Source organism: Trachinotus anak, unplaced genomic scaffold, assembly GCF_046630095.1.
Source record: "Trachinotus anak isolate AG129_WGS33_773 ecotype Australia unplaced genomic scaffold, CSIRO_AGI_Tana_v1 ptg000034l, whole genome shotgun sequence".
NCBI lineage: Eukaryota > Metazoa > Chordata > Actinopteri > Carangiformes > Carangidae > Trachinotus > Trachinotus anak.
This window is the reverse complement of record NW_027273885.1, coordinates 4,142,027-4,166,956: the sequence shown is the minus strand read 5'-3', so window position 1 is coordinate 4,166,956 and position 24,930 is coordinate 4,142,027. Positions and strand designations below refer to the sequence as shown.

Genomic DNA, 24,930 nt, shown 5'->3' with positions numbered 1-24,930 from the left:
CTGCACAAGTGTTGCTCTGTTATTATCATTTCCCAACCTGCTCCAGGCTGTTATCCACTCTGTCTTCGACCTGTTGAAATGTGCACTATGTTCCCTATTCATCATTATGTCAGCTGATGTATAGATGAGGGGAAACGCAATCCCTTAGTTGACAACTTGCTCCTCTTGCGCTCTCGCCGCTAACCCCGCCCTTCTCCCCATGTCGGCTGCCATGTAAGGTGACACCAGCCAATCACGTCTCCTTCCGCTTCTACCTAGCGGAGAAAAACAGCACAGGGAGGCGGAAACCCGTGTGGGCTGTATATAAGCGGCAAAGCGTGGGATTTTTGTATCAAAGTGTCGTCCTCCAGTGGTGCACCGCCTGACCGGGAGCGCACACGGGGCGCACAGGGACCGGAGATCCGTGCTGGCGCGGCGCGTGGCGTGGCGTGGCGTGCTGTGCTTGTGGAACTGACCGGCTGTGACCGAGAGGGGAACCCGGGCGCCTGTCGCTGCCAGGCCGGGACGGAAACTCATGCTGCCCCCGCCGCTTGGCAGAGAGCTGTCCGTCCGCCGTGGTGCTGAACCGCAGGACACGACCCTTCAACCGGTGACGTAGCGCCGAGACTCACAAGACTCAACTAAAAGTAAAAAATAAACATCATACTTTTATTTATATGTGCATATATATGGATTTGAAGCAAGTCAACAACACAGAAAACACGGAGCAGAAGTGATGCCCGGACTCCCCCCCGCCCTCGGCGTCACTCCGGAGGTCTGAGCTCTCACCGGAACCCAGCGGAGCCTCCGTAGATGAGGAGAGTGACAGAGGCTTTCGATCAGTGAGGTACGCTGGGCGTCTCTTAGCACAAGGAAATTAGGGAAAGAAATATTGATAGCTTGCTCTCCTAAAAGGCTCTACATGCAGCTGAGAGAATGGGCTGTATCAGCTCCAAAGCGCCAGTTGGTAAGAGTTGTTTTAATTCGCTCTTGTAGAAAGCACGCTGGAGGAAGCCTGATGGTTGGTTTTTTTTCGCATTTGTTTTGCTGCAGCCTTCCACGGGTGCAGAGGCTCGCAGAGAGTCTGGGGGCTTGCGGTGCTCAGCATGCTGTGCCCGGGATGTGAGACACATGACAGCGCTGCTGAGTCATATGCACACGAATAAGGAGCCGACATCTAATAATCCTCATAGATGTGTGGAGTTTAAACAGTCTCAGTCTGTTAGAGGTGAAATGGTGCGTTTGTGCGCAGGGGGGAGCGTTTTGGTGGGGGGGGGGGGGGGGGGGGGGGGGGGCTTATGGGGAGGGGGGGCTGGTATCTGCAGCCTAAACATCGCGATGCTACGAGAGTTGCAAGAAGCTTTTTGGTGAGCACGCCAGACAGAGACAGAGAAGGCAGAGGCGATCTTGACACCATTGAAGGATGCGCTGTTAAAAGGCTTTTTTTTTTTTATTGTGACAAGAAGACGCGTCCGGACACGATGGTTCTGACCGCGCTGACCCAGTTTAGCTGCAAGGTAGGACACGTTTCTGCTCCTTACACCTGCGATCAGGCAAAGAAAATAAAAAATCTTGAGGTTGCCTTCACCCCTCGGTATTTCTAAGCAACCCGGGATGATCTCTTCTTGGTATTAAGTGAAACACATGGATGAGTTTTTATTCGCGGATGTGCAGATTTAAACGGACTCCATCAAAGCCTCTCGGCGCACACATGCACACATGCAGCAATAGTTGCTTGTTGCCAAGAAACAAGCTTCCTGTTGCCACCGCATCCACTTGATCTCACGGTTGTTTACACCTTCGCTGTACGTGTCTCCCATTCCCGCCCCACTGGCGGCCGAATGTCGCCGTGGGCCCAGTCCTCTATGTGCAACCCCGACCTCTGACGCTTGCCCCCCCCCCAATGTAGCCTGCATAAATCAAACCTGTCCCACATTTCCATCCATCCATCTTTTTTTTCTGGGGTGATGTAAACATGCGACCTTCCAGGCTGAGAGCTGTCAGTCATATCCCGCCCCGCCTCTAATTGGTTGTGTAATCTGTGGCCTCAGTCACTTTGATGATTATGGCGCCTTGTCTCCTTGTCTCGGAGTGCGTAAGGACATGTCCTGCAGTCCCACAGACCTCCCCCTGCACGTTCACCAGGAGTGTCGTGTCCAGCAGGTGAACAGCAGCCACCTGTTCGACCCCGCAGCCTGCAGTGTGTGGCACGTCGCTGCTGCTGCTCCTGACCTGACTGTGTTGATGAGTCTCTCAGAGAGCTGAAAGACCTGAGAGTCTCTATCTGCAGTTTCCACGACAACGGGAGCTACACAGAGAGGCGTGTGTGTGTGTGTGTGTGTGTGACAGAGAGAGAGACCTGGGTAAAATAGGTTAAATAAATAAATAAAAATGAAATAAAATGAACGCAGTTCTCGTTTGCTCTGAGGGAGGAGGAGACACGTTTGGAGCCGCGGCTCTGTTTCAGATATCACAGGAGAAGATTCATTAAGATTAAAAAAAAAACTGTGAGGAGATGAGCCGCAGATGGAGGATGATGGAGGATGATGGAGGATGACCGCAGGCCCCCACAACAGAGCCGCCACAGGTTGCAGTAAGAAGATGAACACTGGTTATGTGTCTCGTTCCTCACCCAGAATGCAACTCTTCCGTTTGTTCCATTACTCGTGTTTATGTCCATTTCATTTGAGCTCTAGCCCTCAGCAGAGTCACTTGGTCTGACTCTGGCTGGCTGCTGTATGCGCAGCAGTGATTTACCCGGATCAGTGCGACAATATTCCTGTTGAGCTGTGCGCAGCCGGGCTGCTGCGTGTCGCAGTGAACCCACTGAATCCACGCTCGCCGGCTCACGGGAGGAGGCCGTGGCCAACCCCTGCGAAATATGAGCGTTTTCTGACAATCAGCTGCTGACGTGCCGCTATGAAAATCCCTCAGAGGGCTGCACAGCTCAAATGACTGTCACCTCCTGCTCATCACCCCAGGCGCATCTCTCACTCCTCTAAACAATACCGTCATTGACCGAGATGCCCCAGATCCACCTACACAATGCACCCCCCCGGGCATCTGATCTCATCACACCCAATTAAATGGCACATATTGAGTTCTGCTGGGGGGCAACTTGAGCCCTGCGCGTTAAACGGCAGGTCTTTGCCCCGGTGGGGGGGTGATCGCTCTCCATACCGGGCTCAGTATTTGAGATGGGTGCTGGCGACTAATGAGCGAGTTGTTCTTTTCACCGACAGTAACTGGAAACGCTTCCCTGCAGTGGAGGGCTGGAAAGAGGAGCCAGGCACTGACATTTAGAGGCCCGCCTCTTAATCTGGTTTTGCAAATCTGATTTTGAAGAGTGACGAGCACACGCAGGAATGCTCGGGCGTGTGCATGTGTGGGGAGCTGAGCAGGGAGATCCAGCTATGAGCTGTCCAGCTGCTGAAACGCTCTGCAGCGCTGTGGGTGTTGACTGTTGCAGGCCTAGTCCACAGCAGCAGGTTGATAAGCACCTCTGGTCCCTCATGGTCCACACCGCTGTCAGGTCATGGCAATGGCAGCTGTTAGAAAGGGTGAACTCATATAGTCCTACATGTGAAGGCCATTACAGTGACGTGTGCAGCCATGAGGTTGCTCAGTGTGTATTACCTAAACAAGAAGTGGGGGTAAAACTGCATAACGCCACCACAGGCATGTCCCCTATTCTGTGCTTTTTTATGATTTACACTGCTACTTCCTCTATGACAAAGCAAAACAAACTTCATAAATGATCAACCAGGCTTGGGCTGCTGCCAGAGCCGCACCTGCATGACATGGCATGGCTTCAAAGTGCATGGAAGCAGGCCTCCCCGCCCGCCGCCCCTCCTATGTTATCTCACTACAAGTAGTCTCTACAGAGTACGCTGCAATAAAGGGTTCTGTGACGGCCGAGCCCACCACTTAGACTTGTGCCATACATAATAAAGGGAAGGGGAGGGTGCTCCAGAACCAACCCTCTGAAAGTGCATGGTACAAGCCTAAAACGCTCTTTAGGTTCTACAGCACTCTCACTGAAAGCCTGACCACATCTTGATGGTGCTGTAAAGAGCTATTTCAAATGTATACATGAAATCTTGAAACAACTTCCTTTGAAATATATTTGAGTTTGTTTTTTTTTCAGATTTGAATCTCTGTGCTTCACAGTTGCTTACAACCCCCCTCTCCATTGTTTGTTTGATATGCAGCCGACGTATCCTTTTGCAAGAAACTTGGAAACTGGCTGGTGTGTTTATTTGGGGGTATTTTTCTAAGTGATATGTAGCCTGTGTGTTTGTGGTTTTCTTTGGGGGGAAACTGCAGTGAGATACGGCAACATTACATTCCCTCATATGGTCATCTCCCCTCAGTGCCTGCCCTGGGGTCATGGGTATGGGTCGGCATGGTGACTGCAACTATGACCTTAACGCAACAGGATTGGCCAAATCCTTCAAACTCATAGTTGGTAATTGTTGTAGTAACAGAAACACATGTATTATGAACAACAACGTTTTACCGCCACATTAAAGTGGAAGCGTTGTTGTCATAATATCACCCTTATTCCAGTTTGGAGCCATAATATGGTGCGGAGCTGCTATGAGTTTTTACGACTGTTCATTTGCTATCACCTTCACGTGGCTCTCTTCCTCCTGACAGTGGCGGTTGACGGTTCGTTGCGCGTGGACTGGAGCGCGGCAAGCTCCCTGTCTGACCTCGCGCTTTTGGGGAGCACGCGGACCTGCTTGGCGCGCAGACTGATTCTGACAGCACCTTTGGGCGCACTGGACTTCAGCGAGGTGCCCTTAACTCTCTTTCTCTCTCTGTTAAAAAAAAATTCACATTGGTCTGGTTTTGTAATGTAGCATAGCCAAGCTAATGTAGCTCAACTGACACCTCCTGCATTCTCCACTTTATCATTAAAACATAGGTTACTAGATATTTCTAAGTGTTCTATAATGGACAATGGCGATTTAAATTAAGCAAATGACGCATTAAATTTGATATAAGTCTGCAGGCACCACTTAAGAGAACAGACCCACTCATGCAAAATTGACATTTTGCAGTAATTAGCCTGGATGCTAAACTTTTGCTCTCTCTACATCAGGGTTGGACAACAGTTATTTAAAAAGTTGTAGGCCATTTCTTCTAATATGAGATTTATGAATTCTGGCACAACTGAAACAAAACAGGTTGTACAAAGACAACTTTACTGTTTATTAAAGAACAATGAAGATGTTTTTGCAGGTGTTGCTGTTGTGACCCTTTAATTTACAGCAATAGTTAGAAAAAAAAGGATAAATATATATATATGAGAACAGCCTACTGTATAAATTCAGTTTAAGATAGGCCGATATAACAGATTTAAAGCACCTCAGGTAGGTCTAGAATGCTAAATATTTGGTGTTTCAGTTTTAGCTGTAATATGTATATCACATAACTAATAAAAAGGTCTTAAATCAGCCTGGACTATTATTTTACCTATTGTGTAAGGAAAAGACATCTCCAATAGGCTAACTGTGAGGCACCAAAATACTCTACAGACATGTGTTTTTATTATTACTTGAATTATGGGATGCTCTGTGTACATCGCTTCACATGATTTGCGCAAGGACACAAGCAACCTAGTGCACCAAAACCTAGATTGGCACCTTCCAGATATGGCTAATCAGAGCCGACAGTCTGAAATGTAATGCGCCACATGAAGCAGAAAATTATTTTCTCAACCCTTCCTGGTTTAATAATTACCTTATTAATCAAGCCATCCAAGTCTTTAATGTGTGTTTCAACTCTGAGTTCTTTCTCCATTTTAGTTTTCATTAGTGTTAACCAGTTGGTCTCTAATTATTTGCAAGTCATTCAGTGTAATTAGCAATTAATTTTTTAATTTAGGATTTTAAATGAATGGGATCTCAGTGATACAGAGTGTAATGCTTCTCGCCTTTGGACAAAATATAACACGACAGTTCTTCTTGAGAGGTGCAGTCAGTGAGACTTATTGTACTGACTGAGATGCTGCATTTATAGTAGCTACTTAATGTTTATTAGAAGTGTAAAACCTTTCTTTTTTTTTGGCAAAGACAGGTGGACAAACAGCACATAACCTGCTCCCGATATTGGCAGGAACCCCCCTGATAGCAATGATTTATTTTAATATATATATATAAAACAGTTGCTTTTTGGTTATTGTGGTGGCTCTAGGAAGAACCATCACAACCTAAGAAGCCCTTCAGTTTAGAGAATAAATTCTAAATCTACACAAAGACCTTGTGTTCTCTTGTCTTGTAATCACAGGGGTATTTGAACCTAATGCTTGGGAGGGAACCTTTCTGAAGGGGCCATTTAATACTACAGTATATAACCTACTGTATTTGTATGTGGCATCTCTGGACCTCAAGGCAAAATACTGCTTGTGCTTTTTAAGATAATAGGATGCTTATAATTCTCTCAGAGATGATGATGATGGTGATGGTAATGAGGATGATGAATCCACCTTGCCTCTTTTATCCATCCATCAGGCGCACCATCTGGGTGTGAATCTGATGTGTCACAGTGAGCCAGCCAGGTGACGATTAGCTGTGCCTAAGTGATCCATTATGAAATGCAGCCTCTCAGTCTTCACGGCCAGGCCTGTTATTGAATACTGGCCGTGGTGAGAGACAGGTTGGCTGGACCGCTGATCTTATCACATCTGTTTTAAAGAGGAAGCGCTCCCGAATGCTTTCAAAAAAAAAAAAAGACACACATCAGCTACAATTTTGTATTAGGAAATAATTCAGATTTTTGTCGCCTTTTATAATGCAACAAGTGAGATTGAATTTGGCTGCGATGATGCGAAGGCCTCATCTCTGACGCCTCTGTTAGCGTCCACAGGAAGTGAACGCAGGAAGGCACGTGCAAGAGTCATTGTTTTGACTGCTGTTCTGAGCGTGTGACATCATCAGCGATTCAAACGTGCAGGCATACCAGGAGGAATTGTTACATGGCGACCGGTTGCCATAGAAATTTTCCCACTGTGGAAAAGTCGAGAGCGAGAGAGAGAGAGAGAGAGAGAGAGAGAGGTATGCACATCCAGGCAGAAACGTGGCATGTCGAAGGAGAAGGATGTTCAGGTTACTTTCCACCTGGCGAAGCAGATATCACGCCGGTCTGTTCCACTGAAACCATTCATGGCTCGTACAGTTTGGGATAATGAATTCCACATATGCTTGTGTGTATGTGTGTTTGTGTGTTTGTGTGTGTGTTTGACAAAGAACTGAAAGAGCGATCCAAGCAACAGGCAAAAATGCCATTGTGTTTTGCAGTTGACGCTTGATAAATAAATGAATCCATGCTCCAATCATCCAGTACAATGACTCAAGTTAGATTTCTGCTGTGAAGTCACCTCAGTTAGAGCAGAAATACAAACACATCTTAGCCACTTAGATGTGGCGCTGTGTTAAAACTGTGCAGAAACACAAAGGGTTTGCTGGATCTAGCGATAAAACAAAGCCTAAAAAGTTGTGTTGGGTTACTTATCTGCTCTTTTACTTACAAATCTAGATCACGATTTTGAATTGAGCCTCAATCCTGAAACACAAAAACAGCTGAAAGTCTTGAAGTGTGCTTTCATGTGTGTGTGTTGGCTTCAAGGTGATGCAGACAGGGAGTCACCAGTCACCCGCTGTCAGGCTGCTGCCCGCCTGCTCTCGACTCCTAACAGGTGCATTGTGTTGAAGAATCTGTTGTGTTTTTCCCTGCACTGTCTCCAGGCCATGTTTGTCTAGCGCGCTCACTCACACAGACAGTTAACCAATGATTTAAAAGCTGAACGTGAACCTGAGCAGCATCACAACAGCCTCTCCACTGTCTGCCTTCACCAGACCATGACGGTTTATGGTTTCCTGACTTTATGTGTGTATTTTGGTTTGTGCAGCTTTTCTTCCTAGGGCCAGACACCTGGATGAGTGTGATGCATGTGCTAGTTTAGGATATTTAGCTTTAAATTTAAGGGTTATAATGTTAGGATGCATCTCGGTGTGTGTGTGTGTGTGTGTGTATACGTTGCGTGGATATTGTTGGGGGTGTGTGATGGAAAAGATACGGCACAGTGGTCTCATTGAAGCTCCCGATCTGTTCTGAGCACTGCTCATGTCTTCGCTCTGCTGTTCAGTAGGGCAGTGGGGGACCGGAGGGGGGAGGGGTTGAATGAAGGAGCAGAGTCGGCAGCCAGCAGTGTTGTTAACTGAAGCTGTGTGAGAGGGTGATGCTCCAGCGCAGGTTGTTAAAAGCTCGTACTAATTCAAACCTAAATCAGTCTATTTTGTGCCTCTAAACTCCAAAAGTGGCGACATGTTTTTACCAGATTTTGCTCTTGTGTCTCTCAAACACCTTTCATCCCATCACTGGATGTGTGGACAACATTATCTGCCTGACGTCTGATTTTTAATTAAAACAATAAAACCAAAACAATATATCGCTCTAACACTCCTCGAGGGTATATGTCACGTCTCCAGCAGATTATCCTCCCTCTGATCTGTGAGCTGCTCTGCGGCACAAGAGGATTATCACGCCTCGCGGCAGCTGCTGATGCCATCACAAGCCCGGGATCCCCCCTCGCTCTTACAGGACCCCTCCGACAGATAATTTTGTTGTTTGTTTGTTTTTTTTTATTTGCATGCTGTTAAATGGAAAGGACAAGGTCAGAGTGATGCTTCTGGGATGAGCTAACTTCATCACAGTATCTGATGTTTTCTCATTCACTTCAATATGTGGGCTTGAATCAATGAAAAGGGAGAAATATAAGAAGACAAGACTCAACAATACAAATACATTATATGTTCACTAATTGTTCAGTTGTTCTAGCAAAGCAAGGAGCTCGGTGCTGTGTCTCTAAATGAGAACAGGTGAAACTAGAGCAGTCATCACGCGACTGGACACAATCTGTGCCTGTTGAGATGCCCTCGTCTGCCTAAAAGCAGTCATCAAGTCGCTCGCTCAGCCGTGTGTGTTGACCCATATTGAGTAACAACAGGGTAGCGTCAGCTCAGCTTGTGGCCTTTAATGTTGACGTGCCTGTTTCCCACGTGAGTACAGGTGGGGCTATAAAAAGGGTTAGTAGACAAAGGAACTGGTCAACACCTGATACTCCCCCTGCGGTTTGAGTTTACAGCGCAGACAGATTTGATGGACAGAGGATGAGGAGGGTGAGGGGGTCCATCTTCAGCCCTCAGTCTGGTTCTGTTTAGCAGGGACATTACCTAGTTAGGTGTGGACACAGAGCTTCATCACTCTTCTTTAAAGACGTTCTCTTATATAATTAACTCAATGTTTACAGTTACATTAAAAATACCCAAACAGCCACATCTGGCGCCACCAGAGATCCACTTTGGTATTGGCTGTTTCCAGATATACAGCAGCCAATCAGCCCAAAGATATACTTCCTTTTCTTTTCAGGCATCCTTATCTGCAGCAAAGTACTCTGAGCTGTAGTTTGAGAAGAGTCAGCTCAGTCACCTGAACTATTTGTTTGCTAATTAGCCAGCAGGCTAATTTAACAAACCACTAAAACTAACAATTAGCCACCAGTATCACTGGCTTGTTGTTATTGTTGCCTGTTTAGATATTTGTTTGTCTACACTTCTTGCCTAAAATCAAATATAAACCAGATGTTAGTTGAACAGATGTTAGGTCATAATTGTTTTAAAGTTTTTACTATGCTATAACATGCTACACAACATGCAAAAACTACATGATTCAATCATAAACGTAGTTCTACTCATGAGTAGCGTATGTGTGTGTGTGTGTGTGTGTGTGTGTGTGTGACTTGTGACTTATTTAAACATAAATTGGTGCATAAAGAGGAAAACCTTCAGTTTCCAAGGCCTTGAAGTAGCTGAAGTACTCTGAACACAGAGTTCATCCTCCATCAAAAGACAACGCAGGGTTTTCCAGTGAGTCAGAGCAGGATGTATTCAGACTGAGGCTGGCTCTCATTCATGCTCAGATGAGCTAACGTACCAGCGTTCCTCATATTCACACTTTTATTTTTTATTTTTTTGTCATTGCAGGTGAATGTTGATGACACCGTTGAAATGTTACCAAAATCAAGAAGAGCTCTTACCATTCAAGAGATTGCTGCATTAGCACGATCCTCCCTGCATGGTGAGTACAACGTTTAACACCTAAGCAAGTTCCCAAGTGCACTTTATATACAAACACATACATCTGTACACACTGTAGACGCATGTACAGTGGGGCCCAAACAAGACAAGACTTTTGGATCATTACAAGGTCATACTGTAGCCTAACCCCTAATGTTTGCCTTGTAGGAATTTCGCAGGTAGTGAAGGACCATGTGACCAAGCCTACAGCCATGGCGCAGGGCAGAGTAGCCCATCTGATAGAGTGGAAAGGCTGGTGTAAGCCCATGGACACTCCAGCAGCCCTTGAATCAGACTTCAACTCTTACTCTGACCTCACTGAGGGAGAACAGGAGGCACGCTTCGCTGCTGGTAAGACTTGTGTTGACTGTGCGTGGGATTTGTTTATTACATGAATATTAAAACACCCTGCTGGGCCACACTCTCGAGTTCATTCTGAAAGAGAGTTTTTTGTATGTGTGCAGGCCAGCTGAAAACAAACACGCTGAAGAGATGACTCACACACCTAGGGCAAGAGGGTTTCTGAAAAATGTGTGAATTAATGATGAAAGATCACAGAAGGCATCCTAATTAAATGGAAAACTATCATAACAAAAAGCTGAAAATGATCAAAAAGGAGCAGATGAAAATTTATCTGGTCATTAATTCCAGTCAGTTACAATCAAGATGTTTCAAATACTGAAATAATTAAAAGAAAATTCTTCCGAGCAAGCGTTTGACAGACAGAGAGTTTAGCTTCAAACATGCCTTGTTTTTTCACATTATACAGTGGTATACTGGAAAATCACTTAACACAGCTTCAGAAATAGTTTTGAACGGATATCAGAAAAATATATTTTTTTTACTTAGATGCTAGTTTTAAGCAGAAACTTTCATTCTTTAAACCTGCTTTTAAAATGCACTTTTGATATCGTACCCGGGTAAAGAAAATGAGTGACCACATTGTTAAAGGGTGTTTCCCTTCCTCAAAGTTGTGGGGCCCACAAGAGAAAGATTAAAAAAAAACAGAATAGCCAAAATCTAATCAAGTGACCAGCCACCAGTAACACACCCTCAATTATACATCACTTTAAGCCTTAATAAAAGGTAAACAGGTGAGTTATTTAAGGATTCACCACCATACAGTTGTCATGAAGGAGGAAAATAGCTCTAGAGACCAAGACTGTTTTTGTACCAGGCTGTAAAACATGCTTATTTCTGCTGTAAAGTTGGACATTTTAACATGGGAGTCTATGGAGACTGACTCACTGTTGGAGTCAGGCTCTAGTGGTCATTAGAGGAACTGCAGCTTTTAGCTCTTCACTGTTGGCTTCATTTTCATTCTTCTTGGTCAAAGTCCAAAACACCTCATTTCTACAGTTCCCGTAATGCAAAGTTATCATCGTCATTAAACCCTCCCTGTCTGGTAGAGTAAACATCCATCACTGTGACATCATCAAGGTTATTTTGTCAAACTCTCTCCAGAACCACAGAAAACATTACTCAGCTGCTCACAGGCTGAGTCATGCTCATCTTGACAACTTTGACAAACTGATCTTGATTCAGGTGGACTGTCCCTTTAAGAAAAAAATCCACCCAACAAGTTGAAATGTCTCTTTCAAGCTGCATGTCAGAAAACTTTGGATGAGAATTAGAGCCCAGACAGCAGCTTTACTGGACCTGCCTGACTTGGCCCTCAGTTGTACCAGGTCTCTCATTCTGCAGCCATTTTTGTTGCTCTTAACTCTTTGACTCCACACACATAGATCCTCGTTCCTCTGCTCACGTCTCCTCTATCTTCTTACTCACTCACTTCATCTTTTACTTTTCTTTCATTCACTCTTCCCCCCCCCTCGATTAATTTCCTCATCTCTCCCATTCACATTGTGCCCTCCTTTAATATTCCTCTCTGCCCGTCTCTTTATCTCCTCCTTTATTCAGTCTTTTTCACCCTGTCCTTCCTGCCTGCTCTCCCTCCATTCTCTCCCTCGCTCCCTGCAATGCAGACTCTCAAGGTTAATTTGCACAGTAAGGTTTTGCTCCTGGCTAGTGCCACCATGACTGAGCGATTTTCCTCCGTGCCTCCTCTGTTCTCCTTCCTTTCTTCTGTCCTCTCTTTTATCTCACTATTTCCAGGACTTCTCTTCTTTAAGATCCACCTCAGTGTTCTTTGGTTATGTGCGACTATAATGATGAAGTTCAAAGTAACCAAAATGATTATTTAATTTTTTTAAATCAAGCATTTCGTATATTCTTTAAAGAGTCTTTCAGCACCATAGATGGTCTTTTTAAAAGAGTTGAACCTGGTCATTCATGTCATACATTGCTTGGTTGTAAATGGCACAAAACCTGGATCTCTTCCCCCTGATGCTCTGTGCAGCCTTTTGCTATATTTGATGAGTTGACCAACAGTGGCGCTGGTGCATTATAGTTCTCCTTGTCTCGTCAGCTTACATCATCAACGTGCACCGACCCCCATCAGGGAACTGCCACTTGTGCTGACTCCTTTGATTTTTGTCAACTGTCTCCTTGTAACGCGGTGACGCTGTTCCTGTGGGTGACTGGACACACTGCGTGAATGTCAGCGAGCGCGTTAGCACATCAAGTGAGCGTGTTTGAATGTGTGAAGTGAATCTTTGGTGTGTATAAAATCTAGTTACAGTAGAATACGCTGTGTGTGTGTGTGTGTGTGTGTGTGTGTGTGTGTGTGTGTGTGTGTGTGAGAGAGTGAGAGAGTGTAGGGGCCACTCTGAGAATTGAAATTGAAAGGTGTGGTTGTCCTATTGACAGACTGACTTCTGCCAACACACACACACAGAGTTGTACTTCTATCGTTGTGGGGACACTCATTGATAAAATACGTTCCCTAACCGAACCATCACAGCTGAATGCCTAACCTTAACCACAACCTACACCTAATTCTAACCTGAACCCTAAAACCAAATCTTGACCGTCAGACAGCTATTTGAAGGTCAGAAAGTGAGGACCAGCTAAAATGTCCTCACTTTCCCACAATGTCCTCACTCTGTTAGGAAAATGCTTTTTTTTTTTGGTCCTCACTATGTTTACAAGTACACGCACACACACACATATTTCTGTAACACTGCAGTGTCTCTCCGTGCTGCATGAAACTGGCTGCCAGCCTTGACCGACACACAGAGAGGCTTATGTCACTGTGTGTGTGTGTGTGTGTGTGTGTGTGTGTGTAAATGAAAGAGACAGAGCCAGTGTGTAAGGAAGACAGTATGTTAAAAGTCGTTGTGTGTGAAATGTGTGAATGTGTGCGCTGTAAAGTGAGTGTAGCAGAGACCAGACCTGCTCCTCGGGTTTACACTGTCCCAGCAGCAAACAAGTCTGTTGGATCATCAAAACTGGGAAACCGGCACGGTGTTCAGACTGCATGAGTGTTTCCTAAAGCGCCTGTAATCAATATTTTTTTATTAGCAATGGACCTCATTGCTGTGTGTAATGTGAGAGGGGTTACCCATGGTGACAAACCTGCAGAAAATTATCTCTCAACCCTGCAGTTCCCCTAAAAAATAGAGTAGAAGGACCTGATTCATTAGAAAATTACAAACACAACTCCAACTGAATGCTAGTGTTGCTCCGTGTCTGTTGGATAAAAAAGTGATGATTTGTTGATGACGTGTCACATTACACATTAGAATAACAAACATTATTTCACTCTTTTCAAGCCTACACATGAGGCATTCAGGAACATCAGTAAATTGTGGCGTCTACAATAATCTCTCCCCCTCTCAACCGGACCAGATGTTCTGCAGATGTTTACATTTACTTCTAACCAACTGAATACTTCTGAGAAAAATATCAGCGCTGACAGGTGTAAAACTGTTGCATCATGTTTTTGCCTGTTGCTTGTTGAAAAATATTCTTATGTTCAGCATCAAACTAGGTCACCTCCTACATGTTGCTGGGAATGGTGGATTTAAGTGTGTGTCTATCTGTGGGTGTACAATATCCCTTTATCCCAGTTTCTGTGAGTATGTGGGTCAGTGACATAAAAAAAAGTACTGTATGTATTCAGGTGAAATCACTCTTTCTTCTGAGTTTGGAAAAAAAAAGCTTTCAAGGGAGAACTTAAGAGGAGCATTTGCCAGAAGATGTGACAATGTCTGTGAGGAGAGTTCAGGGCCGAGCTACAGTGGAAGATGAATGAGAGCATCGATCTCTCTCTGTGGGAGACAACACATGAATACTGAGCAATAACCACAGAGAGAGGGGGGGGGGGGGGGGGGACTGAAGAGAGAGAATCAGAGAGATAGAAATCAAAATGAGAAGTGGGGGACGAGGCTGAAAGATTTGCTCGGAGAAAGAAAAGGGAACAGTAGGAAGGAGGGGGAGGGAGGTGAGTCGATAGAGCGTTTTATTGAGAGAGACGATTGGAAGAAAAGCAGGACGTGGAGGAGAGAGCGGGATGAATAGGGAGGAATACAAAACAGATGGATTGAGAAGAAGAGGGCACACAGGGAGATGAAGAGACTCTCATTGGTCAGCTGCTGATGATAATTGGAGGTGATTGGTCACTTGGACCTTGTGGGTTACTGGTTCTGACATGTGCTGAGTCACGTCAACCAAACACAGACGGTGATGTCCTCTCTCTGGGCCACTATGTGTGCGTTTACCTGCATGTGATATGTCTCATTATTAGTATAGTCGCAGACGTTATCGTCCTGAGCAAATACCCACATCAGCAGTGATAAATATCAGCTCGCTCTTTCTAAGATTGTGATTTTAAAATCCAGGCGTTAGTAAATCACATATCGTAGGATTACGTTGCAGTATGGAGGCATTTTCAGCTACAGAAAGCAGCTGAAGTGGTTTCACACAGACAGACAGATAAGCCTTGTAAATAAACCTGAAGTACTGAAAGTCCTCAAGTACTGTCTGGAGCCTTTATCCACCTCAGATGCTGAGAGTCTGGCTTTTATTCCTAATGCTTCCTGTTTCTCGACACACACAGAGGTCAGGACGACAACGTATCTTCAGTCATTTTTTTATGCAATCATTAATTTGCCCTCTGTCTTCCCCAAATTAAATGTAATTTAATTCCAGCCTTTATTAGCAGTCTTTTGATGTGGGGAAAAAAATCAGAGCATGTTGATTTTTATTGGGAAAAATGTCAAAATGGAAAGACGAGTGAATGAAAGTAGCATTTCTGATGGTAGCAGGGTGGTGAGAATGGTATTGATCTGCTGTGCTGATGGAGTTATTGCTCCAGAAATGTACAATATGCTGAACTCACCATGTGAGCAACTACAAGTAATTCCACCTGACTAAATGCTTTTTTTTTTGCTGCACTTTATCAGTGATCTGCTCTTTTTTTTGCCGTCTGTATAAAAACATTCAGAAACAAGTGTTTTTCTCCTGGTATTTCGTCTGACGCACAAATATTGTCTGTGCTTCTTCGAACTCAGTGCAGCCACAGGAATGCAACCTGCATAACAACACTGTCAAACTCTCAGTGACGGCCATGTTAAGTGCACCGGCCAAATGACTGCGGGGGAACATTGACTGTAACGGGAACGCTCTCCCTGACCCGTCTGACGCTACGCTGTGCACGCACCTGCCAATCAAAAAGAGCTTCATGACATGGAGACACAATAACGGCTCTCTGTGTTCCTGTTACCATGCCAACCATGTATTTGCTTGCATACATGTGTAGCTCATGTGTGTGTGTGTGTGTGTGTGTGTGTGTGTGTGTTTTGAAGGTGTGGCGGAGCAGTTCGCCATCGCGGAGGCAAAGCTGAGAGCCTGGTCCTCTGTGGACGGCGACGAGTCCAACGATGACTCATATGACGAAGACTTTGTGCCTGCCAACGAGCCCACCACACAGAGCACAGGTACACACACACACACACACACACACACACACACACACACAGTGTATCTCTACACTGCAATAGCTGCGGTAAAGCTAAATCACATTTACTTCCTTCATATTGTGCCCTTCCTTCTTAATACCCCACCACATGCCCTCCACCTCATCCATCTTTCTCTCTGTGCTGTTCATTGTCCCAGTGCCCTAGTTTTCATCCTCTACCCACATTTTTTTTTTTTTTGTTCCCTGGCGCAATTTGATATCCCTCCTGCAAGTTTAATATCATTTCCTTTGCTGCACAGACAGTGTCTGCGTGAGAATGGTGTGTGAGGGGGTTATAAATATACTGTGTGTTTGACCGTGTGTGTGTGTGTGTGTGTGTGTGTGTGTACCAGGTTTCATTTTGTTTACACTGAACCACCAATAACCGGTGCAGCAGCTAATAACATCCAGCACAGGGATGTTGCAGTAGCCTCCTGTCTCCGTCTGTCTTCTTACCCTCTGTAAAGACCATTTAGTGAATGAACAGTGAGTTTCACGTCCACCAGTGACATTAATCAACTCTACATGAAACCTGATCTGAGTCAATGCGACTGTGAAACTGTCACATAGATTTTGACCTTCATTGCTGTTGTACTGACAACTTTACAGAAAATCAAAGGGGAAAATTCATCATATTTTGATTTTGCAGCAGGTTTCTTAGGACTATTGTATTAAGTTGTTTAATTTGTTACTGATGTAATGATATTTCTACATTTTTTTACTGTATGTCACAAAAATTATTTTGGTATATTGTATACATTTCTTATTTTTTGTTTTATTACTTGGTTTCTTTTTTCTCATCATTTTCCACTGCTGGTATTTTTCATACCCTATTAATTAATTAATTAACAATGATTTTTCATACATTTCGTTGGCATTTTCTTTACATAGCACATCCGGCTGCAGAGTCTGTTACTACAGTAAATGCAATGTATTGCAGTTTTTTTTTGTGGTAACTATTACTTCAATGTGGTATTTTTTTTCTTCCTTAATCATATAAATTGTTATTTAATAGTATCTGACTTATTCAGTCACCAATTTAACATAAACAAGTTTGGCTTCCATTTGTAACGAGTAATGAGTGCGGGCAGTGGATGAAAGAAACATGAGAAGGAAAAAAATTAAACAGAAAATATAAATGAAAGAGGTCCAGCTTTTTTAAAAATAAATCTAAACCAGTGTAATGAAACCTAATTAGCTTTTTTTTTTAAATTGTAAATTCCTACAACACATTTCATCATCATTTCAGAACTGATAGTGCGGCTGACAGTTGTGAGGACCGATGTCTTCTCCGTGTCATGTTTTATTACATTAACAAGTGGGAGCTGACCGAGTGAGTGTTTTGACCATCTGACATAACCTCAGACCAGCCGTCATGCAAACCCTGCTTTATCTGGATCAGTTTTAAAGTGAGCAACTGCGCAGTCTATGTGTCTAACTGATGCTCAGTGTGGGTCAGGTCAGGGGACTTATGATAAAAGGAGGGGTCAGGTCCAGATTTGATTCAGAGATAATAACAGGTTGGTTCTGGTCCCAAGCTTTCAGGTGCAGGTTCGCAAAATCAGACCTGTGGACGCCCTGAGGAGTATAGTTCAGCATATTTCAACAGGATGTATCGTGAACACCTTTTAGGCCTAACAGACATGTTGAATGATCCCCTCCTGCTTTGTTTACATCCGTGTTTTCTAATTAGCAGGCTTCTCTTCCTCTGCCATGTGCTGGTACAAATTTTTGCACCATTGCTGCCAACTATCAGTCAGTGGAAGCTGTTGGCAGGTCCATGTGTTAGTCAAACCTGACACAAACAAAACTGAGACCTGCTCTTTAAAATGTTGCTCTATTGGACCACTAGTGTTAGAACGCTCCACAGGGTACTTTTAAATGAGTAAAGGTGTAAATAGTGACTGGGAAGTTTTAAGATTTCTTTTTTTTTTGTCTGATGCTCACTCAGTCAGTGTCCCTGCAGAAAACATGACAGTTTCCTCTCAAGTTTCTTCTCTTATCGTTGTTCTTCTTCCTTCAGGACTTCATGTTCACAGTCTGTATCCTTCCCTCTAGATGTGCCCTCGTATCCTCCCTACTTGAAGGACCTGATCCACAGCCAGCTTTGCCAACACCTTGGCCTGCGAGGGCCAAGTTGCGAAGGCGGAGGGGGAGGCGGAGAGGGAGGTGGCAGCGGCGAGCCCTCCCCCACGGCAGGCTCCCCGGACACCCTGTGCTCCAGCCTCTGCAGCCTGGACGAGCACCACCCGCTGCTGCGTGACCTGGGCGGCCACCGCAGCACCCACTCCCACAGCAACGCTGCCGAGCTCGCCGCAAAGATCCTGTCGGCGCTGCAGGGAGGGGAGGAGCTGTTGGCCCGACTTCAGAGGGCGGGGCAGAATGGACCCGGCGGGGGGGACTGCGCCTTCCACAGCCTGGGTGGGGGAGGGCGGGGCATCAGGCCCTGCGGGGGTCAGGACTCTCCCTGCTACTCCATGTCTTACTCTGAGACGTACCTGTCACCAGGCGAGGACGACGACACCCCCTGCAAGGACTACGAGGGCACCGTGTGCCAGGTGGAGGCGGAGGGAAATGGGGTGGAGTTCCCGCCCGACTACGACCCACGCAGGAGGGTCTCCGACGTGGCCTCCTCTGGGGTGGTGTCGCTGGATGAGGAGGATGAAGAGGAGGAGGAGGAGGAGGAGAGGGCGGGAGCGCCAAACAACCAGTGACTCCTCTCTCCTCACCTCAGTGTTTAACTCCTCCGAGCTCCTTGGAGGTTTTTCTTTTCTGCATCACCTCCTCCACCAAGTCTGAAAAGTTTGAACCTCTGCGCATGTGTTTTTTTTTGTTTTTTCTCCTCTGACTGAAATGTAAATCATCCGTCTTTGCCTTACTCGCAGCATTTCCACCCTCCTCTCCACCTCGCCTTGTCCCCCTTCGATGTCTCAACTATTTTCTTTCAAGGCGTCCAAACAATCTTTTTTATCGGTGTGAGAGCAGGAGTGTTGGACTCGTGACAACGCTCCGACGACTTATTACTCGTGGGTATGACGCTCTCAGTTTTCGGCTCCGTCTCTACCTGTGAAAGTGACTCTAAAAAAAAAATGGACGCCGCCCAACGGCGGACAGAATGACTGAGTCCAAGACTCTGACTTATCTTTGCATGTGTTTTGCAAGTGCTGAAATCGATGGGGCTGACCCGGTCTTGTAATGTCAGCTGTTCTGTATAACCCCTCGCCCACCTCCCACGGGAGGGCAGGTTGACACTGCATCCTGGGACCTGCCCTTACCACCACCCAGCCCCTCCCCTTTCCCACCTCGACTCCCACCCTCCTCCTTTGCAAGAGACAAAATAGCATCCATTTGGGCATGGCTTGCTGAGTATGCCAAACTATTTAACCCTGTCACTACCAATTATGAGCAAATGCTGGAATGTCTTCAAAGTGACGGGACATAGTATGTATTTTAAAATAACAAAGTTTAAAAAAAGATTTGTCACAAATGATATGATAGAAATGATATGCTTTTATTGTACTAGTTTTCTATCACTCAAATATGTTGTTGTCCACATTATTCCAAACATCATTATGATGGACATCTGCCATAATGATCAACTATAGCTACTGGATACTCTGGGGGGTTCTGTGGATTCCTGCATGGAAGACACGAGAACGTTGGTTGTCTTAAAAAAACAACAACAAAAAAATACACAACAGCAGCAGCGACAACAACAAACACAACAACAAACACAAAGAGAATGTTCCTGAAGTGACCCTTCCACGCTAAGTGTGTGGCAGGAAGTAGCGGAGGTTGAAAAGACAGGAAACATTTTTCTTTTCTGCGAAGAGATGAAGTTGCATCGGAGATTTTCTATATTTTTGTATGCGTTGTCTTGCTTTGATCTCTTTGCCTATGCGGCGTGCCAGTGTATGTGGTTTTTTGCACGAAGCTAACGTGGCTGTAGATTTCTCCTTTTCTTTGTTATCACTGTGTGATATAGTCTACTGGGAAAAAAAAACAAAAAAAAAACAAAAACAACAAAACAAATGTGAACTAAAAAGTTTTTATTTTATTTTTTATTTCAAAAGAGGATACTGTGATACGGTTTGTTATTGCCATTTGTCATGATCCTCATGAAGAGCTCTTGTTTTTCTTTTGTAAAAATTCAAAGCGCTCTTCTTCCCTCCCTCTCATACTGACTCCTGGAAAGCTTTGCCTTTTATTCTATACTTTTCCTTCTTTTCTATGATGTTTGCTAAAGGGCATGTTTATGTGACACATGCAGAAACTCCCATCTCCATGGCGATGTGAGGAGCCCCTGTTGAGGTTCTCCCAGAGGGACTGTCATTCATACAACTCAGGAAATCCCATTGGACCAGAGCATCAAAGCATCCTGGCGCACGCATAACATCACTCAACTCCTCCGTGTGTGTGTGTGTGTGTGTGTGTGGATCTTTGTGTGTTTGTGTTTGTGAGAGTGAGAGAGAGGAAGCCTGGTGTGCGTAGTTATTTTCTACAGATAATTAAAGCACAGATCCAGTCCCTGCATCCTTCTTTTATGTTGTTTAGAAAAGCCTCAATGTGTGAGTCTGGATGTTTTTGTGCGAGTGTGTTGGTGTATTGTAAGATGTCAGCGAGCTCCTCCAGGAGCTTGCACTGTATATTCATTCCAAAACCCCTCCAACGCAGCGATTCCCTTTAAAACAGTGTCTGGTGTAGCTGAGCTCTCGTTGGAGGCTGAAAAAAAATCTAGCATACAGTGGACGAGGTGATGAAGAGTCTTAAGACAGAAAAAAAAGGATGATGTTGTTAAATCTGCTGATTTATAGACTACATGAACATGGGGAGTCTCAGTCAGGAGAACTGAAAAGACAGTGACAACTCAGGGGGAACCATTGAAGCTGTGCCTTTCATTCGTCACCTTTGACCTCCCAAGTTGCACCATCATCATCATCATCATCATCATCATCATCATCATCACTTTCTGTCTCCTTTCTGTCACTCAGGCCAAAGCTTGGCTTCCTTCTCCTTCACCTCTTTTGAAATGAGCAAGAGTAGAAGAGAAAAAAACGCCACTGAATGCTACATATCCTGTTGCATCTGTTGTGTGTGTGTGTGTGTGTGTGTGTGTGTTCTCCCGCCGTAGCTGGAGGTTACAGCGGGCCCGTTTGCGTCATTGTCCTTTTGGTTGACATTAAAAGCCGGGCGATGCTGGCGAGGCGAGGTTGTGCTTTTGTCCGGGCGCAGTGACGCGAGCGCAGCATTGTTCATTTCCTCCCCCTCTATTTATCAGCTCGCCCCGTCCACCGCTGTGCATTTCACTCTGTCTGTCTCTCTGAGCGTCCCCATCCTCTCCCCGGGAAAGTGTGTGTGTGTGTGTGTGTGTGAGAGAGAGAAGACGGGCACCTTGATGTGATGCATTTTTCATTTCAGTTGTCTTCTTCTCTCTCACATGAGCATTTTACCAAATTTTCACTTTAACCCCATCGTAAATCTAACACTGACCCCTTTGCTCCTGTTTCCTCGTCTGTCTATCCTTGTGGGAACATTTTGTCCTCATAAGAATAGAAACAGCAGATTTCCCTCTGACACACACACACACACACAGACAGCCTGATGAATGTCTCCCTTCTCCATCCTTCTGTCTCTGTCCTGTCATTTCCTGCCTCCTCCTCCTCTCCTTTGTCTCCGTCCTTTCCTCTTCGCTTCCACTCTCGCCCCTTCCTCCCCCTCCTCCCCCCTCATCTATCCCCACAGGGGGGCTCATTACGTAACTAAGAGGACATCTGAGTGCTACCTTTGCTGACAGGCAATTAGCCCACGATTATAAAACCGCCTGACGAACAGGAGATGTGTATCTCTCCCCTGTCTTTTTTTTGTGCCCTCTTGTCTTTTTCCCCTTCACTCCATCTGCACCCTCCCTTCCCTTCCTCCCCCCCCCCCACCTCTCGCTTTTTCTAAGTGACATCTTTTGAGGTTAGCTGTCCCAGAAAACTCCTCGCGTTCTGTGGAAAGCGACAGGTGATGACGGGGAGGTGCTTCTTGCTCGCCTCTGTGTTTGGAAGTGATTAATAACATTTCGTAGCCCAGTAAGAGAAGAACAACACGCTGTCCTTGAGTCAGACAGATGTCTTTAGAGCTCCCTTTCTGTGTGTCTGAGTGTGTGTCTGTTTGTGTGTGTGTGTCCCTGGGCAGTGTGTTTTAGTTTGTTGCTTCAGGCAAACGCTGACATTGGATACTTATCAGAGAGAAGTGCTCCAGATTCTGTGTGTGTGTGTGTGATGGTGACGGAAGAACCCAGAGCTATAAAAAGACATCAAAACATCTGTCGGACAGTGTCAAGGCAGGAGGGCACGCATGAATATTCAGTCGGTGGTGGGGGCCCTGCCAGCCTATAACCTATTTTCCATTTTAGAACAAAGCCGAAGGGCCCGGGGACCGCTCTCACCACACCACCGGGTCCCAGCGGTGAACATTACAACAAAACCTGCAAACACAACTGAGGCTGAGGGTGTGAAAACTGCTGCAGGAAGCGAACACAGAGACATGGTCTGTGTTTAACCCACATTAGCCTACACCGTCTTAATTAAAACGTCCCACAATCCTCGGGGGGTTTGGGTGCACACAGTGACACCAGGCACACACACACACACACACACATACACACACACACAATGGAAAGAGACTTACAGTAAAGACAGCATGTGAGAGTTCAGACAGCAAAGCCATACAGCTCACCAACAGAGACAAAGACACTATGAACTAACAGGGTATGAGGAAAACAGATGACCTAAAATGAATGTACTGTCCCATCCACTGCACAGTGGGTTGTGTTTCACCATCAGCATCAGTCAAACACACACTCGACCTTCTCGTCCCTCTGAAATCTCAATCCTGTCTCTTTCGTTTTCTCGTCTTCTTTTCCTTTTTAATACTTTTTTCTTCCTCTTTTGGCTGAATGTAATTATTTGAATATTGCCACCTTGGATTTGAAAAAATGAATCTTTGTTTGCTGCATCTGATATGATTTCCAATTAATAAAAATATTGATAAAATTAATAAAATATTGTTACTGTTCTTTGCAAAAAAAAAAAAGGAGAAAAATCTGGTGTGATGTGTTATTTTAAATGTTGTAGGAACCACAGTTACAGGCAGAGGAGAGCATAGAAATCTACATTCATCTCACACATAGTGTTTTATGGCTGTAATTAGATAATGAACTATTACTTCACCTCTTTCAACACCATTTACTGCTGGATATTCACTGTGGTACACACACCATAAAGCCTGCCGCAATTAGCCCCCTGACATGACGACATCATCATTATTAAGTTATTACCAGGACAGAGGTCGGCAGTCAGAGAGAAACCGCACAAGGTCGGGCTGGTTTTAGTGATTCTACAGCAGTGAGTATTTCATTTTTCCATGACATCACGGGGCCCTGGGGAGCGCTCTAATCCAATTGGTGGTCCTGGGAGGGAGAGGGGAGGGAAATATCAGAGCAGGACCTGATGGATTTCAAATCAGGGCTTGGAGGGTGTGTGTGTGTATGATCATCAGGTTTTTTTTAGACATTTGGACCTCCCACACACACACACACACACGTCTGGTGTGAATAAGATGCTCCATGATGAGGTTTCTAAAAATATAAAAGTGGAAGGAAAACGGCTCTGAAACACCGAGCAAATAAAAGTCAAAAGATAATTTTTATACCATGGGAAATCAATGCTGGGTATCCAACAACATTACAACATTATAGTGTAACAGCACAACCAGGTAAAATCATAACCTGGTTTCAGATTCTGTCATATTGTATTTTGAGATGTATGATTGTACCAAACGACTCATCTGTCACCTCAGGGGATAAAACGTGTTTAAGCTAAGGCAATAAAAAATATTTCTCACCAAGAGTTAGATAAAAGGATTGTTAATGAACAAGATAGAATCACATTAGCTGTTTTCCCCCTGCTTCTTGCCTTTATGCTAAGCTAGGCTAATAGCTTCCTGCCTCTAGCTCCATACTAAGTGTGGTATCGATCTTCTCATCTTAGAGATTTCAAATTGTTTCTCTTCAGGATTCAGGAGCGAAAGAGACAGCATTGTTGTCAAACATAGGTCATTAAGGATTTAATGATGATGTAATGTTTCTGTTTTTCCGTGATGATAACAACTCCATTAATTTTTGATCATTTAAGTTACATATACATATAGGCCTAATGTTTCTCAGTGCTTAAATGCCACCATCCAACAGAGCTTGAGATCTACAGGAGGGCCTCAATGAGACCAGCACACCTGCAGCTTATGACCTTGATTTCAGGGGTTATCAGGATGTGACTGTGTTGCTGGAATTGCCACCTTTAAGGCTGCTTCTCTTTTCCATGTTTCATGCTATTAGGTGAAGTTGAGTGATGACCTGCACCTGACTTTGCAGACAGAAGACTGTTAAAGAAAAGCCATCTTAACGTCCAGTAAGGCCACCCTGTTGATGGGTCATGTACGAGGGAGGGTACAGACCAGGGAACGACACACGCTAAAAGGTAAGGTCGGTACATTAGGTACCTATGAAATCTGGGTCCTCTGCGAACCAAGAGAATCAAACTCTTCTTGTTTAAAAGTGCTTTTTCTCTGCTTTATTTAATCCTGATTTCAGATTACAAGAACAGGGATCTCTGTCGCTCTCATTTGCAGCACCCTCCCACTTTCATTCAGTCTTTCTTTTATTTCTCTCCACCTTCAGGTCATCTTTGATGATCTTCTGATGGTCTTTTGGCACATAAATTACCCGGCAGACAGAGCATCAGTCTCCCTCTGAAACGAGAGAAAGACGAAGACTGAGTCAGACACTGCATTTATGATGATATAAAATAATGTATCCATTACTTCCCAACTAGACAGAAAAGTCTCAGATTTCCTTTAATGATTCAAGCACTTAATTCAGTGTCACAAGGCTTCTCAGTAATTGGC

The 24,930-nt window shown here is 44.8% G+C and overlaps 1 protein-coding gene across 5 annotated transcripts; it reads left to right on the top strand.

Annotated features, from left to right (window-relative positions):
- Nucleotides 1-270: 270 nt before the first annotated feature.
- fam131ab (family with sequence similarity 131 member Ab) lies at nt 271-23,056 on the top strand. 5 transcript variants are annotated; one of them, XM_071471696.1, is made up of 6 exons: nt 271-826; nt 4,639-4,778; nt 10,029-10,122; nt 10,290-10,472; nt 15,830-15,961; nt 18,040-23,056. In XM_071471696.1, the coding sequence occupies exons 3-6, from the start codon at nt 10,053-10,055 to the stop codon at nt 18,693-18,695; spliced, it is 1,041 nt and encodes a 346-aa protein (XP_071327797.1). In that variant the 5' UTR covers nt 271-826; nt 4,639-4,778; nt 10,029-10,052; the 3' UTR covers nt 18,696-23,056. The 5 variants fall into 5 exon arrangements, with proteins under 5 accessions (XP_071327797.1, XP_071327794.1, XP_071327796.1 ...); XM_071471698.1 differs by lacking the exon at nt 271-826 and adding an exon at nt 1,328-1,496; XM_071471693.1 differs by lacking the exon at nt 4,639-4,778 and having other exon boundaries at nt 271-946.
- Nucleotides 23,057-24,930: the final 1,874 nt, after the last annotated feature.